Below are 13310 nucleotides of genomic sequence, written 5' to 3' on the forward strand. Positions count from 1 at the left end.
ATAAAATAAACACTACAGAGCATTCATTAGACACTACAGAGAAAACTGGAGAACACAGCATCCAGAACATTACAGAAAAAAAGTACAGTGTATCGAGTAAACAATTTTGCAATTCTGTAAAAAAGTATAGTAATTGCAACTGAGCAAGGTTAATAGATTGTATAGGCCTACTGTATGTACTGCAAGAATAGTATTGTGCTGAATATTGAATGTTTGTATATATTCTGCACTTGGATACTGCAAAAATACTGCAGTCCATCTGCAAAGGACAAAAAGGTCAAATAAATGAATAGTATTGTAGTGTTCTCAGACAAGGACAAGGCATTTTTGATGCAAAAGGGGTGTTTATTTGGGCTGCTGTCGGCCACAACCCACGCCGTACACACCCCGACTTGAGAGAGAACTGCACTTGTACCAGCGAGGCACTCTTCTGACCCCCTTCTCTCAGTTTCCCCTTACACACACCCCCAGGGGGTGGAGCCTCTTTCCATATACACTTGAACATCCAATAACAGTTCCAAACACAAAAAGGAATAAAGTGCAACATTAACATTAAACACATTGTTTTCCACAACACAACAACATTCTGAACATGTTACAGTACACTCAAATACTGTAAGCTGTGCAACTGTCAAATCAGGGTGATGAGAGATTACTGTAATTCTGTCTCAGCATCATGTCTTTGTGCTTGAGTCTAGACTGAAGACTGTCCACATCACAAGTAACGATTACAGTTTTTTATTCATATTATAATATTGTCTTAAATGTGTTTAAGGTTTAGCAGAAAGAGTGCTTTATTCGACAAATTGGTTTAAGCTAGTGAGAATTTGGTTCAGAGATGGGGTTTTAGTGTTTTAGCAATTCAGAAAAACTGTAATTGTTTATTTATATGTTTATAACATTCATGTGAGTTACTTTGCAACCACAAACAACTTACTGTTGTACCAGATTTGCACTAGATACAAGTAGTGTCTCAAAATTAAGAAACATCCAAGTGGGCAAATTATTCATTTTGGTGTGTGTGTGTGTGTATATACACGTAAACATCTGTAGTTTACATTTTCATCAAACATTCTGGAATTTATCTTGGAAAGCAGGAAGAAAAGGTCAGCTTGCCCTTAGGGCTGTATGCCAAACCACTCTTTAACCCACACACACATACATACACTATGGCAATCTCTTTATTTCCCTGTGCTCTTTAGACAGCCATGAGAATTATCAATGTGTCACTCTCCTTAAAGCTGTGGTCTCAAATCACTCATGAATGCAGACATCTCTCCCCCCCTCTTCAGCTTTTCATTCCATCGCTTGCCAATGTTACTCCTTCAAGGGGGTTGACTCTTGTACTTTAAATGGTCTATTGCTTTCTTCATTCCTCAGGATTAAGGCTACAACGATGTTGGAACTCCTGCCCATACTCATGAACCCACTTATTGGCAACTAGAAAAGAAAAGACAGCGACTAATTTGGTTAATATTGGTATGTTTTTTATAGAAAATATAAGGCTTCAAATGTCTTGGAATATAGCACATGAATATAAGGACATTTTGAATGTTTTTTTTTTGCTTAACAGGACAGTATATAAGTAAATAATAGCAGAACTTTTCATTGAAGGTTCACATTTTTCCTTTGCTGTTTTAATTTTCCACGCTTCTTTTCCAGAGTTGTTACCTGCAGTTTGAGCATTCCTATTGCTCAATTAGTAGAGTATGGCACTAGCAACACCAAATTCATGGGTTTGATTTTCCAGGGAATTTATATCAAACCAACTTAACAGATGTATACCTTGAATGCAATGTAAGTGGCTTTGGATATAATATGTGATACATAACAAGACATCACGTGATACAACAATCATACCCCATTTATCGCCAACAATAACAGGGCAGCCAGCATGAAGTGTGTCAACATTTCCTTGACCATTTCTATGAAGATTCCACCAAAAGAGAGCACCATTCTGGAAAGTGATCACATAAAAAATGAAAATGACAAATATACTCATTGCAACCTATCAGTTGATACTGTAAATCATGTAACATAAGAAAAATCGTAATATAGTTATATTCTGTAGTATAAATGCTTATTTGACTTTGTATGTAATAGCCAAAATCCTGAACCTCTATTAAGGTACAACTATTGCTGGGATAAAATCCCCTTAGTGGGTGGTGAAAACCTGAGTGCCTGGAGGTGAAAGTTCAAAATTCTAGATAGCTATCTATCAGGTTTCTTCAACAGCTCATTTATTGAAACAACACTGACTCCCAACCCTAAAGCTTTTGTTGTAACAGGATATCCAATTAAATGTCTGACCTCAATTGCAAACAATCTGTTATCACTCAGAATTGCAGGGAATGGCATTCTGAAAGCTGTGCAGAGTAAAGAATGATGTATGGGATTCTATACCTCCACTACAGGAACACTGAAGTTAGCGTAAATAAAGGCTGTGTATCCTCCTGCTTCCACAGAGCTCAGCTAAAGATGGAAAAAGGTTGTTCAGTGCTTCCAAAACTCACATACTCACTTTCTCATTCCAAACTAAATTGGCAAGATATTGTTTTTTAATTAAAAAAGTAAGAAATCAAGAGCTGAACTATTATTTACTTACATACATCATGAACGTAGCCACACGATTCCCAGTTTTTAGTCTGTACAATGGACTAGAGTCAGACTGCCATTAAAAAAAAAAATCATATTATCCAGTGGGTCTGCATCATGACACACAATGAATGTACATACAAAAATAATTATCAATAGAAAATGTCTGCATTGAAAAACACTTTAGTATTTCTGAATTTTTGAAAATGTCTTTCGTACGTGAATGTTTTGGAAAATATAGAGTAAAAAAATTCTTGTTACTCACTGTGGCATGGTCAAAATGAGGTTCATAGTGTCCCCCAATGCCATAATTTACAACTTGGAGATATTCAGCATAAGGAGGCTGCACATTCAACCCAGTGACCATAGTGATGCGCTGGTCCACTTTGCCCACAACTCCATGGGCTGATTCTTTAAGCCATGCACTAAAAGATCATTGACAAAAAATTGTAATGTCAGAGCCACTTTACACTTTAAGGAAGTACAAAAAGAGAAAAAATGGGATATTATTAGAAATGGGATATATTATTACTTGTATTATTTACCATTGAGATATGTTGGTTTTAAATATTTAGTAGTGCACTAGCATATAGATGAGCTGATTTAACTGTTTTCTTAAAAAAAATACTTGTACCTCTTGCTGATGCGATATTCCGCAGTGGACTGATTCACTCCTGATGCCACCACTGATCTTCTGAGCTGAAGGAAAACATGAAATATATCAATTTAAATGATGCAGATGCAGACAGAGACAGAGAGATACAGACAGAGACTTAGAAAAAGTACAAATAGACAGGATCAAAACAAAATGTTCCCTTGCAGTCTCTGTTATGTGAGAATTCCAAAAAGAAAAAAGAAAAAAACAGAACTACTAGCAGGGAGTTTCAATCCAGCACAAAAAAAAGGACGGAAACACATGATTTAATGCTCAGTCTGCTCCCACAAAAAGAAAAAAAAAAAAGAAAAGAAAAACACTCTGGGTGGAATAACTGACGAGCTGTGAGCACAGTTGATTCCGACCGCATGACTTATTCTCATAATGTGCTCTTCATCTTCTCTCCAGCTCAGTTTAACGCTGGCATATGTTGTATGATTAAATATGCCTGGAAAAGGAAGAAAAACTAGCACACAAAAGTTTGTGTATCTCTTGAGAAACTGGCTTCATACAGACATTTTAAAGAGTCTCTCCATGTTGAGCTGGCCAGTAACTGGCATGCATAGTTTGTTAAAGCAGTAAGATGAAAAGTGAGTGAAAAATATATTGTTCAGAAAAGAACAAATTAGAAAATGGAAGCAGGAAAAACTCAGCTGAGAACTGGCAATAAGTTGGCTCTAGTCTTTGCCAACCATTATCCCTCAAACCAAAAATGATCTAAGTAATGTAAAGGACTTAATAACATCCCAGTTATGGTCCAAATTCACTCATTCTTGCTTGTATTTAATATCAAAGACAGCATGCTGCATTATTAGTGATGCCTTGTTTAATTTTAAACAAATTACTTCTACATCTTGGTAAAATGCCCATTGCATATCCAATTCTGTATGTTTCCACATAAAGGCACTCACCCCTGGAACGGCATATTCTCTGATGCTTTTAGCTTCAGCTCGGGTGACAAAGCTATGGAAGAGTACAACATAAGGGTGCAGGCTGATTAGCTCTCGTTTAATTGGTTGCAGAAGTAGGCCAGGGTTGCCATTGGTGAAAAAGTCACAGAACAAGCTTGGATTCTCAAAATGCTTTGGCTGTAAAAAGAAAGTAATTTATACAGTAAATTATTATACAAGAAACTATTGTTATACAGACAGACAAGTACCAAGTTCACAAGTACACCATTGTTTGAGCCTATGTTGTCACTGTCCAACATGATTGAGTAGCCTAAACAGACTGAAATTCCACTTGGTGCCACTAGTTGTGCGGAAATTACACACTTAACATTTAAAGCAGGTCATTGTTTCATCTGACCTTCTTCATGATCCACATCTGACTGCTGTGCAATTTTCTTCATGCTGTCATGGGAGGAATTCTACCAAACTCCTCAGAGGATTTGCCATAACTTTTGACTTTTGCTGCTTTTTGTACTTCCTCTTTTTATGACAGGAATCATATGAAGTTATTTAGCGGAAGTTTAGTGAAAGTTACTCCATTTAGAAATTGCAATGAACCTTTAAATTACTTCTGAGTGGCAATGTCTGAAATGTTCTTTTGCTAACATACAGTATGTGCTAACATTTAATGTTTGTGTAGCTTGCAATACTTCCAAGAACAGATGGTATTGAATACAAGATAGAAGCTCTGATGAACGGTGAACACTACATTGTTTGAATCACAAGCACAGTGTGGAATGATACCTGAGAACCTTTTGTTTGACACAGCTTCTCATAGACATTCCTGGTTCTCAGATTGGTGGAGTCAGGCCTTTTCAAAACCAAACTTTGGTTAGTAACAGGCGGACTTTCATCTAGGAGCTTCTCATACTTCTCCACGTTGAAATGTACCCTACTGTTCACAGGATCTAGAAGACAAGATTGAAATTGCATTGTGATCAAATATGATAAAGAATTTTACATATTGATATATTTAAATTAAATGAAAATTCTGTCATTAATTACTCACCCTCATGTCATTCCAAACCCGTAAGACCTTCATTCATCTTCGGAACACAAATTAAGATATTTTTGATGCATTCTGAGAGCTCTCTGACCCTCCCATAGACAGCAATGTAGTTAACACGATCAACATCTAGAAACGTAGCAAGGAGATCGGTAAAATAATCCCTGTGTCATCAGGGGTTCAGCCGTAATTTTACGAAGCTACGAGAACACTTTTTGTATGCAAAGAAAACAGAAATGATGACTTTATTACTGTAAACAATTTGTCTCCTCCGCGTCACCCTATAGCACCATTTTGGAGAGTATCTACTGAATGTAAACAGCGTATGCTGTTCTGTATCAGCTGTGCCATGCGGATACGTTGTTTTCATTCAAATCAAAGCGTAAACAACATAGAAAACGTTTCCACATGACACAGCTGACACAGAACAGCATACACTGTTTACTTAATTTGTGTTCCGAAGATGAACGGAGGTCTTACAAGTTTAGAACGACATGAGGGTGCGTAATTAATGACAGAATTAAAATTTTTGTGTGAACTATCCCTTTTATCTTTATTTAGGAGTTAAAAATAAATTGATCTGTTTGGCTTTTTTTCTCAATGTCTCACTCATTGCTGTTGGCTGATATACTGCAGAGGTTTACCATGAAGCAATAGTTCCTGGGAAATACTGAGGGCGTAAGATATGTTTCCAGTCTAAAAAACATTGAAAATAGTAAACAAGTGTAAATTCTTCAATAGATTGCAAAATGCATCCATAAAAATTATAATGTTTGGCCCTGTTTATACCTACTATTAAAATCCATAGAGTGATCCAATCACAAGTGGTCAGCCACGACACTTTGCTGTTTACATCTGCTTGTAAAATGTATCTCCTGTGAGCCCAGATTTTGAGGGGAGGGTTTCTGGTTTTATGAATTCATATTTTTATACATTTATATTTTATATTTTCCATTTTAGTTAAAGTTTGTGTCTTATTGTCATTATTATTACTACATCTCTATATAGTTTAGTTAGTACATCAAGTTGAACTAAACAAAAAGAAATGTTGCTTTGGTAACTAGCTTAAAATAAAATCATTTTAAGATTTTTAAAATGCATTTAATTTAAAATGAAATACTTTTTTATATTAAAAATTACTTTTTAAAATTGCATTTAATTTCAGTTAACACTTAGTATTTTTTATTTTTAATGAACTAAAATAACCCTGTCAACCAACCAAATAGGCAGTTTTTCATTTAGGTAACTGAACTGGAACACACCAGCATGGTACATTATGAAATGTGGTCACGTGAGTTACTTGATACCTCCAAATGTGATTTAACAAACTGTTCAGGACCCTGTTTACACTGGGTCAGATCACCCAAGATGGATCTTAATACCTGGTCTAAACATATTTATTTTATAAGAAGTGCCATACCTTAAAATGAGAGAAAGCTAAATGGTCAAGGGCATCTTCAAGTGTGCCTTCATTTTCTGGACTCCATTCTGTTCCTCGAAAGAGACGAACTGCCTCCTCAAACCATTGCACAGAATGGTAGTAATCTTCCAAATCATAGGACACCTACAAACATAAAGCTCTCACAGATGTAGCATAACAAAGATGACATGGAAATGGAAAAAAGCTAAAAAGATGACGACAAACCACATATCTGACACTTGGACTCAAAATGCTTCTTACACAATTCAGTCAAAAACCATTTAGTCACTGGTTATTCAATGTGTTACTTTATGAATGTTAAAAGAAGTTGCCAAGTGTTGGCCAAACAGCATATTTTATTTGGTAGATGTTCGGGTGTTGGTAAAGAGAACAGATGGTACTTATTACAAGAAGGCAACAAAACAGGGCTTTTCTTTTTGCATGAAGGAATAAAAGTATAAATCATTTGGTATGATATTCACCACAAAAGAGGCACCAGTGAGTCAGTGACTAAACAAAATTGAGCAGTATGGAATCTACATCAGGAAATAACATTAAGCTCAAGCGGGAACACGTTCTGAACACATTTTTCCAGAGGTTTTCCCAGCGATTCACAACACATTCCAAACTTCGAGAGCGTGGGCAGTAGTGTTCGAGCCCTCTAAGAGTTAAGCTTGTGACAAATAAGAAATGATTAGCTTTAATGCCATGCTATGCTTTGCAGACTGGAAATAATGCAGTGTGTCCTACCTTTCCAATAAGGAAGCAATCATCCCCAGATAGCGTATCAGACACAGGAGGTTTGTAAATATCAACAGCATTTCCATTTGTGATTTGCTGGAAGTGACCTCGCACAAGGCCCTCCACATGTAGATCATACACATCCTGAAGTCTCATCAGCCCCTGCGCTGCTCCCTGAAGGTCTTCCAGCTTGGGTAAGCTGCCTTCCATTCTCCTGTAGCCCTCCCTAAGGCCTTAACGAAAACAGTAAATGGGGGTTGTGATGGGGTAGAATTGAGTAAGAGAAGCAAGCCAGTACAGTGAAAAAAGCACATGAAGCTACAGTTACAGTTTTGAAGCTGTACGGATCAAGGCTTTTCTGAAATGAGTATGTGTGTGAAGGTAAGCTAGCTACCGTCAATATTTTCTTGGGCTTCATTGCTATGGACAACATTCATCCATTCAGATTTGAGTCTTTTGACCAGCTTGAATGCAACAATTGGATTAGCTATGGTAGCTGATGGATCATTGTATATCCCACTGTGCAATGATGTGACTCTTGAGAAGAATCTAAAAAAGATCAAAGAATTATTACTTGGTTGCAATTTTTGAATTATATAAAACAGGGCTGTCCAAACTCGGTCCTGGAGGGCCGGTGTCCTGCAGAGTTTAGCTCCAACTTGCCTCAACACTAAACTCTGCTAAACTCTAAGAGCTAAACTCTGCAGGACACCGGCCCTCCAGAACCGAGTTTGGACAGCCCTGATATAAAACGTTAAACATAATAACAACAAATCAATCAGATTGAATTAAAACGACAACTGTTCTCTCAGCTTCAGTGTTGGCATAGTTTTCATGTTAACAAAACAACATGATACAGAAATGCCCCTTTACAATTTTGCCGTTTTAATTTTTATATTAGGCCTAATACAATTTTTAAATAAATAAATAACAACAACAAAATGCTAATATCTGAACAGAATATGACTTGTAGAACAGAAAAGTATTTGATTCAATATAACACAACTGAAAACAAATTCGCTGGCTTTGTTGAGCAAAGTTTGGCATGGTTCTTAAAATATAGCCTACTGTCGTACAACTTTTAAAACACCGATATTTCTTACAGTGTAACGATTAAACATGACCACATCTTGTTGTACCTATTTATATTGCTTAATAACTTAATTGAGGCTTTAATACATTTAAATAAATGATCAAATTACGTTTTCTTACCTTTTGATATCGTCAAGTCTTTGTATTTCGTTTTCTAAGTAAGTTCTTAAATAATCGAGGAGTTGTCTTTCAGCGAAAACGGCTTGCTTCACGCTCATCACTGAAGTGAACATCTCACCGAACGATTTGTCAGATATATTAACTACGTATAAAAATATTAAGAGACTAACGTATGAAGACATCTTGTAAGGTAGATGTTTAAGAGGTCTTACATATTAATGCGCCGAATGCGTTATTCCACAGCTTTTCATTCTTCTTAAGCGCACTATGTTCTCACGCAGGACATGAAAGAACGTGCACATCTCATGATGAGCCATCAGAAGTACGTGTGTGTGTGTGTGTGTGTGTGTGTGAGAGTGTGAGAGAGAGAGAGAGAGAGAGAGAGTCACTTGACTTTTTCAGATATTTTAAAAACTGCAGGTTCATCCTGTATTCACACTGTAAGTCAAAAGATAGCTGTCACAAACAAGGTGTTATGGGTAATATAAGAACTGAAAAGCACGTATAGATGTAACTGCAGAAATGTCATGCCACATTTTGCATACTTATGAGATTTTTTTTACCAGCGAATAATGGAAATCTGTTTTGTCTTACTGTTGTTTGGTAAACTGAAAAAAGCCTTAATAGACAGTGTTTTTTGAGTGAAGAAAATGCTTTATTTATTCAAACATCAGCTCTTTATTTACCCTTGCAATGCAAACAAGCAGAGATCTATCTCCATACTGTTATGAGGTTATACATATAGTTATAAGGTCTTGCCAACAGTCTGAGGATCCAATGGCGTTACGAGTTTTAGTCACAGCCTCTTTTCATGGGTTAAATATTTGTAAAACCCACAAACAGACGTAAAGATGACCAATAGCATTGATTAAAAAAAAAAAAGAAATGTAGAGATATGAAGTTTCCGCCTGACAGCTTGTAGTATTATACATTTATTTATTTTAATTTGATAATTTTCCATAGCACACCTGACAACCTATCACGGAACACTTGGGAAACACTGTACTATGATATGGGATGTGCTTATTTTAATCTCACATGTAAGATATTTATGTGTATGAATAAGATACTTATTTACAGCAAACATTCCAAAATGCAAAGTATCTATTTCAAATTTCTTCCAAACAGTTTAGTATAAAAATGTGATGGCCGTGGTGAATATTTTATATGACATGCAGATAGATTGCAGTAGGCTAACAAATGACATTGAGCATCATAAATGGTCAGATTTGTTTTTACCTGATGACAGCCTCCATTTCTACATACTGTAGTATATTCACATTTTCACAAATATACTTTTAGATCATGTATGTTATACACTACAGTTCAAAAGTTTAGGGTCAGTAAGTTCAAAGTTAAGTTTAAAGAAATGAATACTTTTATTCAGCAAATTGACAGTAAAAGTGACAGTAAAGACATTTATAATGTTACAACAGATTTCTCATTCATCTGTTCTCATCAAAGAATCATAAAAACATCATGGTTTACACAAAAGATATTAAGCATTACAACTGGTTTCCAACATTGATAATAATAAGAAATGTTTTTTGAACACCAAATCAGCATAATATAATGATTTCTGATGGATGGTTGCAACATTGAAGACTGAAGAAATCACTACTGAAAATCCAGAGGAATAAATTACATTTTAAAAGTTTTTTTAAATAATGTCACAGTATTACTGTTTTACTGTATTTTTGATCAAGATTATGTAAATGTAAAGACTTTCAAAAACATAAAATAAAATCTTACCAACCACAAACTTTTGTGTTGCTTTAGACCAAATTATATTATTATTATTATTATTACTACGCTTCATTTGTCTGACATGAACCTTCTCACAATGAAATTCTGAATGATATTTTCACAGAACTGAATATATTTTCATTCTCAAAGTTTCTCAATCTGCTTTTACAGTAAATAATGCACATCAATTAAAGAATGAAATTCCTAAATTACATTAAGATCTTAATGTAATTATTTTTTACACTGTCAAATTTCCACCTAAAATGATCTAACATGGGTATAACATTATTATTATTATTATTCAACTTTTTTAGCTAACATTTTTTAAAAATATATTTAGCAATCCAAACATGATAGATAGATAAATAGATAGATAGATAGATAGATAGATAGATGATAGACAGACAGACAGACAGACAGACAGACAGACAGATAGACAGATAGATAGACAGACAGACAGATAAGATGATAGACAGAAAGACAGATAGACAGATAGACAGATAGACAGATAGATGATAGACAGACAGTCAGATAGACAGACAGACAGACAGACAGACAGATAGACAGATAGACAGACAGACAGACAGATAGATAGATAGATAGATAGATCAATCTTTTAGTTACTTTTATTTAGTTATTTTGACTTCTTTATGTGGGTCAATACGTGCACCATAACAAGGCATGACTTTCTTCATATAGCTTCTGAGGCTCTCATCTCTAAGGCCATAAATGAGCGGGCTCAGAAAGCGTGGAAGCAGGATGAAGCAGAAATAATAGATAAAAGACATATCTGCTTGAGACAAGTTTACACGCTGGAAAAGAAAGAGTTCTGCGACAGGCTGGGAGAAGGCCATCACGCTGAGGAGCAGCTGGAACCCATGAAGCAGCACTGTGTGCTGAGCCTTCCTCACTGACGCCCGGTCCTGCCGCATCCGCCGGGTCTCCAACAGGATCCGAATGTACGTGAAGAGGATGACCACAGCGACCACTGCAAAGAAGATCCCGTTGAGGCTGACTTTGAACAAAGCCTGAATGGGAGAAGCATTGAGCACAGCAGTTTTGCAGAGCACAGGGGTCGAACGGACATCTACGTTCGGCTTGAGCCGCATCAAGACAAAGTCAACGGTGGGCAGAATACAGCTGATGATCCAGAGGCTTAGAACGATGATCCAAATCCATTCAGGTCTCCAGATGGCAGGACGGTGAAGCGGGTAGAAAATAGCCACGTAACGCTCCAATGACATGGTGGAAAGGATGAGTGGGGTGTTTAGAAAGGTAGCAGTGGACACAAACAGCAATGGAGCACAGAAGACGATTGCAAATTGTACAAAACTCATCACTAGCAAGAAAAGGGATACAGAGGAGAGCAGCTGCAAGGTGTCGTTGATCAGCATGTAGGTGAAGAGGATGTAACGGGAGCTGTCAAAGAACTGCCTGTGAGATGCAAAGGTGTACAGCGTCAGGAGGATGAAGAACAGGAAGGCAATGAAGAACGGAATCACCACACAGACCTTCACAATGACAGAGATGTTAATGCTGGACGTCGTGTTGCCTGGGAGGTCTGTCAGATTCTGCATGGTTTCAAGCACTCTGCAGAGCTGAAAGGAAGTTTGCAAAAGAAAATGTATTTAGCTTGGAATGTGGTACATGAGAACAGTATAGAATAAAGCAGTAGGTATCTCAAACGTCTAATGTAATGTTCACTGGATTATTAATAGGAGATTCTGCATCTGATCTGATTTCCATTCATGAAGTAAACTTTTACGCTTGATCACTCACCACACTGCCTCTGTTGGAAGAGAAATTAAAAGATAATTAGAGATGGGCAGCCCACTTTTATACTGCTGAAGATTTGCTTCATGACAAAGGAATGGGATTTGTTTTCCCAAAGGATGGATTAATTTCACGCTATGAATGCAAAGCATCATTATAGCAATTAACAACCAAACAATCCAAACAAAACAAATCGAGTTGGCTGTAACTTGAAAGAGTGTTTGTGAATCAATAGGCAATGTGCTTTTGAAAAATAATGGATAATAATTATATGCTTTTTAAAATATGTTTATACATTTACAGTTTTTCTCAGTCACTTTGGTACATTTCTCAGATCAGAATTGAAATTCTCAAAACTACCTGTTCAATCTTCACATCATTGTGTCACTTGTGCACATCAAAAAAGCAGTTTCTCATTTCTTTGAACAAGTTGCAAATGCTTTGGTACATCCATGCAAATGATTATGTACAATTCTCTGCTGTTTCCTACATTATCAATTGCTTATGTCATGTTGATCAAAATGTATTATAATGGGTCTCTGTTGAATAGTCTCACCCCCCACAACATTTAGGCATTAGTTCATAGCATAAGTCTTTACATGCAAAATGGTTGAACAAGTTGTCATAATATGTCAAGCATATTTCTATACTTTTCCATTATACTTTTTTTCTAAAATCTGTCCTGCATTGGTAAATTGCTCCCAGGTGAATCTTGATTTTCTCTAACGAAGGTGCATCTCATGAACCATCAACTGGCAAGTATATACTGTATATAGCTGGAGCGCAACACAATGTTTCAGTGTCTGACAATGGAAGGACAAGGAATTGGACGGGGTCAACAGCCAGAGAGAAGAAGAAGAGGAAGAGGAGTGAGGCTGCGTAGCAGAGGAGTTGGGAGGCAAAACAGAGGAAGAGGCAGAAGAGGCCGAGGACATATGCGTGTTCCTGATTAGATAAGAGCCACACTTGTAGACCACGTTCTCAATCATGGGCTTACAATGGCCGATGCTGGTCGAAGGGTGCAGCCAAATGTTAGGAGAACAACTGTGTCCTTAATCATTCAGAATTTTTTGTCAACAGAACAGGTATGTAATCTAACAATAGGCACTGTACTGTAATACTGTATACTTTCTGTAATGCTTCATACAATATTACAGTATTCCACTTGCATTTTACAATATACAGTAAGTATACTTTAAACAGTGACATTTT

General features: G+C 36.5%; 2 protein-coding genes across 4 annotated transcripts in view; both read right to left on the reverse strand.

The window, feature by feature from the left end:
- Nucleotides 1–836: 836 nt before the first annotated feature.
- p4ha3 (prolyl 4-hydroxylase, alpha polypeptide III) lies at nucleotides 837–8905 on the reverse strand. 3 transcript variants are annotated; one of them, XM_016245830.1, is made up of 13 exons: nucleotides 8792–8905; nucleotides 7762–7916; nucleotides 7377–7600; nucleotides 6627–6770; nucleotides 5851–5902; nucleotides 4945–5108; nucleotides 4162–4338; nucleotides 3230–3294; nucleotides 2861–3020; nucleotides 2606–2668; nucleotides 2404–2472; nucleotides 1861–1957; nucleotides 837–1440 (listed from the first exon to the last, which is right to left on the reverse strand). In XM_016245830.1, exons 2-13 carry the CDS (start codon nucleotides 7802–7804, stop codon nucleotides 1370–1372), a joined length of 1329 nt encoding a protein of 442 aa, XP_016101316.1. In that variant the 5' UTR covers nucleotides 7805–7916; nucleotides 8792–8905; the 3' UTR covers nucleotides 837–1369. The 3 variants fall into 3 exon arrangements, with proteins under 3 accessions (XP_016101316.1, XP_016101313.1, XP_016101315.1); XM_016245827.1 differs by having other exon boundaries at nucleotides 8580–8905; XM_016245829.1 differs by lacking the exons at nucleotides 837–1440; nucleotides 1861–1957; nucleotides 2404–2472 and having other exon boundaries at nucleotides 2658–2705; nucleotides 8580–8905.
- A 2046-nt stretch (nucleotides 8906–10951) lies between these two features.
- The window catches only part of or95a1 (odorant receptor, family 95, subfamily A, member 1), a 6352-nt gene continuing 3993 nt past the window's right edge, over nucleotides 10952–13310 (reverse strand). The window contains exons 2-3 of the mRNA XM_016245807.1: nucleotides 12105–12114; nucleotides 10952–11923 (exon numbers count right to left, since the gene is read on the reverse strand). Of these exons, the coding sequence (XP_016101293.1) occupies nucleotides 10952–11902 (951 nt within the window). The 5' untranslated portion in view covers nucleotides 11903–11923; nucleotides 12105–12114. The remainder of the gene's footprint in view (nucleotides 11924–12104; nucleotides 12115–13310) is intronic.

The sequence above is a fragment of the Sinocyclocheilus grahami genome, unplaced genomic scaffold, assembly GCF_001515645.1.
Source record: "Sinocyclocheilus grahami isolate Dianchi unplaced genomic scaffold, SAMN03320097.WGS_v1.1 scaffold769.1, whole genome shotgun sequence".
Taxonomy (NCBI): Eukaryota; Metazoa; Chordata; class Actinopteri; order Cypriniformes; family Cyprinidae; genus Sinocyclocheilus; species Sinocyclocheilus grahami.